At 48.7% G+C, this 3,912-nt stretch overlaps 1 protein-coding gene across 1 annotated transcript; it reads right to left on the bottom strand.

Moving 5' to 3' along the window:
- Positions 1 to 1,556: 1,556 nt before the first annotated feature.
- Positions 1,557 to 3,186, bottom strand: LOC130366807 (beta-4C adrenergic receptor-like). The gene has a single exon (XM_056569166.1). The coding sequence runs from the start codon at positions 3,087 to 3,089 to the stop codon at positions 1,836 to 1,838; it is 1,254 nt and encodes a 417-aa protein (XP_056425141.1). The 5' UTR covers positions 3,090 to 3,186; the 3' UTR covers positions 1,557 to 1,835.
- Positions 3,187 to 3,912: the final 726 nt, after the last annotated feature.

Below are 3,912 nucleotides of genomic sequence, written 5' to 3'. Positions count from 1 at the left end.
CAGTTAGTTATCTGCACTTTTACATAGGACCGCTATTTAACCCACAGATTTCCGTAAGTGTCATAATCAGCTCTGCTACATCGGCACACCATCAATAAGTATACAAAGTCTGCCTTTTGGGAGAATAGAGGCAGCTGCTACCCGTCCATACTACTCCACTATTTTACCAGTGGTTGGATGGGTAGTGCCCAGCCGCAGGGTGATATAGTATAGTGATCTGGTGCTGATTTTGTCGCCTTACAGCAGTGTTTTCCAACCAATGTGCCTCCAGCTGTTGCAAAGCTACATATCCCAGCATGCCCGGAGAGTATTGGGAAACACTATTAACATACTATGGACTGGACACTTCATTTAGAAACTGGATATACAAGTTGTTACACAGCAGCATATCCCCTACCCCTATGTAATGGGGGAGGTGCGACAGCATTGTGAGCTATATATAAAGGTGGGGGGAGGGGGGCATAACTAATTACATCAACAACATAAATCCAATTTACCTAACAACAATGTATGTTCTCCTATTAGCATATCAAAAACAAAGTGCATAAGAAATGTCCTGTATGCAGATGTAGCAGAGCTGAATTGGTCATTGGCACAAATCCTACTGATGCCACAATGGTCGTGTAATGCATTCACCTGCAGTGTTATGTAAAACCACACAAGAGTGAACGCACTGCACGACTAGTCGCGTTCCGCCATCTGAAAGGGGATAATACGACAAATCCGTCTCTGCTGCTTCTATTTTTAGGCTACGTAACACAGCAGAACCCAATGTGTCACGATTGTTAGGGACGGTGATGGGCGGAGGTTACACTTGTACGGCAGCTACGAATTATTCTGCAGAATAACACACTCAGCTCTGCTACATGTGTATATATAATTCATTAAAGCTAAAACGATGTGTTTGTTTTTTTTTTGTTTGTTTGTTTTTTCCTAAAAAGGAAACAGTAGTCTTAAATTCAGATACAAAAAGGAATATATAAAAAACAACATACATAACATGTGAGGAGCAGCCACCTCTACCCTTGGATGAGTCCATACAGCAGTGGTCTCAAACGGTGGCCCTCCAGATGTTGCAAAACTTCAACTCCCAGCATGCCCGGACAGCCAACGGCTGTCCGGGCATGCTGGAAGTTGAAGTTTTGCAACATCTGGAGGGCCACCGTTTGAGACCACTGCCATACAGAATCAAGTAAACATGTCTAGTTTGCACAGTTGGTTCCCCCATAACAATGTATTAGTTTAGCAATGCATGAAGCTGCATCTCCTTTGCTTAAGTGTTTTTTTTTTTTTTTTTTTTTTTTGTGCAAAGCGTCATCTTCTGCAAAACTCAGGAGTCATCCCACTGCCTGGGTCACCACAGGGCTCAATGGAGTGAGGACTCAATGGAGTGGGGGCTCAATGGAATGGGGGGCTCAATAGAGTGAGGACTCAATGGAGTGAGGACTCAATGGAGTGAGGACTCAATGGAGTTGGGGCTCAATGGAGTGGGGGGCTCAATGGATTGAGGACTCAATAGAGTGAGGACTCAATGGAGTGAGGACTCAATAGAGTGAGGACTCAATAGAGTGAGGACTCAATAGAGTGAGGACTCAATGGAGTGGGGGCTCAATGGAGTGGGGACTCAATAGAGTGAGGACTCAATGGAGTGAGGACTCCATTCAGTGGCTTACAGGCAGATCTCAAGTCCTGCAGGAATGCATTGGGAACTGAGTTCCTGCACTTTTTCCACCACAGGAACATCGTTCCCATTAGCAGGAGTCCTGCAGGACCAGCCCTTGAGTGAAAATCGTGGGCGAGTTCCTTACACTTTCTTCCCAGGACTTGACCCCTGCTTACAGGTCAGGCTGGTCATGGAGGTGGGAGTTGCCAGGGCTGTTCTTCAGGCTGGTCTCCTCAGTCCTGCTGCTACATCGACTACTACTGCTAAGGCTTCCATTGCCCATTTCGGCATCTGGCAAGTGCTTGGTCCCGTCACAGCTCAGGTTGCTAGAAGCATACTGGCACCTTTTAGGGTCTTTGAACAAAGCGTGGAGCTTTCTTTCTGCCCTGGGGCAACACAAGAGTTTCTTAAAGGCTTTCCTAAAATCTGGACTCCTACAGTAGATGATGGGGTTTAGTCCTGAGTTGACATAGCCCAACCAGTTCAAGAACAAGAAGATGCGGGCATCTATTAAGGCAGTGCAGAAGACTTTGATGATGTTGGCCACAAAGAAGGGGAGCCAACAGAGGGTGAAGGTGCCCATGATAATACCCAAAGTCTTGAGGGCTTTGTGCTCTTTGATGGCCAATAACCCTGAGGGTCTCCTTTTGGAAGTCCTCCTGTTTTTGGTGGAAGGCACTGGTGTCCCATTGTTGAACCTCACCTTGTCCTTCTCTATGAGGTTGACTTGTTTGGATGCCACTATAAATACCCTGCCATAGACGAAGATCATGATGACCAGGGGCACGTAGAAGGAGATGGTGGACGATACGATGGCATAGGGCATGTTGGTGACAAAATCACAGCATTTGGGATCATTGTAACAGTCCTGGGCAACTTGGTTATTGGTATCTCTCCACCAGTGGTTCATGATGGGCAAGAAGGAGATCAAGGCAGATACTGCCCATACAAAACAGACTACCAGCCTTGCCCTGGCTTTGGTCACCAACATCTCATACTTTAAAGGGGAGGTGATGGCGATGTATCTGTCCACAGCTATGACACACAAGGTCTCTATGCTGGCTGTGACACACAGGACATCCACAGAGGTCCACAGCTCACACACAATGGTGTCATACAGCCAGTCCCCGGTGATGAGGATGGTGGCACCAGGTGGCACCACCAGAACTCCCATGATCAAGTCAGCACAAGCCAAGGAAGTGATGAACACGTTGGTCATGGTTTGCAACCTTGGAGTCTTGGCTATGGCAATGATGACCAGAAGGTTTCCAAAGACGATGATCAGGATCATGAAAGCCAAGGCTGCTCCTACCACCCACTTCTCGGAGAGGGTCAGGCTGTGCCCACTTCTACTGCTGCTACTGCCAGGGCTGGAGCTCAGGTTTAAGAGAAGATCCGAGAAGTTGACCTCCTGGCATGGAGCCATGGTGAGGGGTAGGATGGTGGGTCCTTCTACCAGCAGCTCAGTCCTGGTGGTGGTGAGTGCAGAGAGGGCACTGCTGCCCCATGGAGCAGGTAGAACGTTGTGCCATGTCAGGCTGCCTGAGAGCAATGAGCAACTTCAAGCCCCGGACTCAGCTGCTGACTTCACTTTGGCAGGGATGTCGGGGAGGAGTCAGGAGGCTGGCAATCATTAAAGGGACAGGCCCCCTATTACTTCTGCACAGCACACAGAGCACTGGACATGAATAGAGCAGACGTGCAGTGTGACTATACACCAGGGTGTCTCCAGCTGGCTGTCCGGGCATGCTGGGAGTTGTAGTTTTGCAACAGCTGGAGGCATGCTGGTTGGGAAACACTGCACTACAAAATTAGAGTCCAGGAGTCTAGGAGAGCTGGGTAGAAGCCTTCGGCTGTCCGGGCATGCTGGGAGTTGTAGTTTTGCAACAGCCGGAGGCATGCTGGTTGGGAAACACTGCACTACAAAATTAGGGTCCAGGAGTCTAGGAGAGCTGGGTAGTAGCCTTTGGCTGTCCAGGCATGCTGGGAGTTGTAGTTTTGCAACAGCTGGAGGCATGCTGGTTGGGAAACACTGCACTACAAAATTAGGGTCCAGTCTTATAGGCCATTCAGGAGTCTAGGAGAGCTGGGTAGTAGCCTTTGGCTGTCTGGGCATGCTGGGAGTGCTGAGAGTTGTAGTTTTGCAACAGCTGGAGGCATGCTGGTTGGGAAACACTGCACTACAAAATTAGGGTCCAGTCTGATAGGCCATTCAGGAGTCTAGGAGAGCTGGGTAGTAACCTTCGGCT

This window comes from Hyla sarda, chromosome 4, assembly GCF_029499605.1.
Source record: "Hyla sarda isolate aHylSar1 chromosome 4, aHylSar1.hap1, whole genome shotgun sequence".
In the NCBI taxonomy this organism is placed as follows: Eukaryota; Metazoa; Chordata; class Amphibia; order Anura; family Hylidae; genus Hyla; species Hyla sarda.
The sequence above is the reverse complement of the archived record's forward strand: the minus strand, read 5'-3'. Positions and strand labels throughout refer to the sequence as shown.

Excerpts from the sequence above, each read along its gene's own strand:
- LOC130366807 (XM_056569166.1), bottom strand. The coding sequence starts at position 3,089 with ATGGCTCCATGCCAGGAGGTCAACTTCTCGGATCTTCTCTTAAACCTG.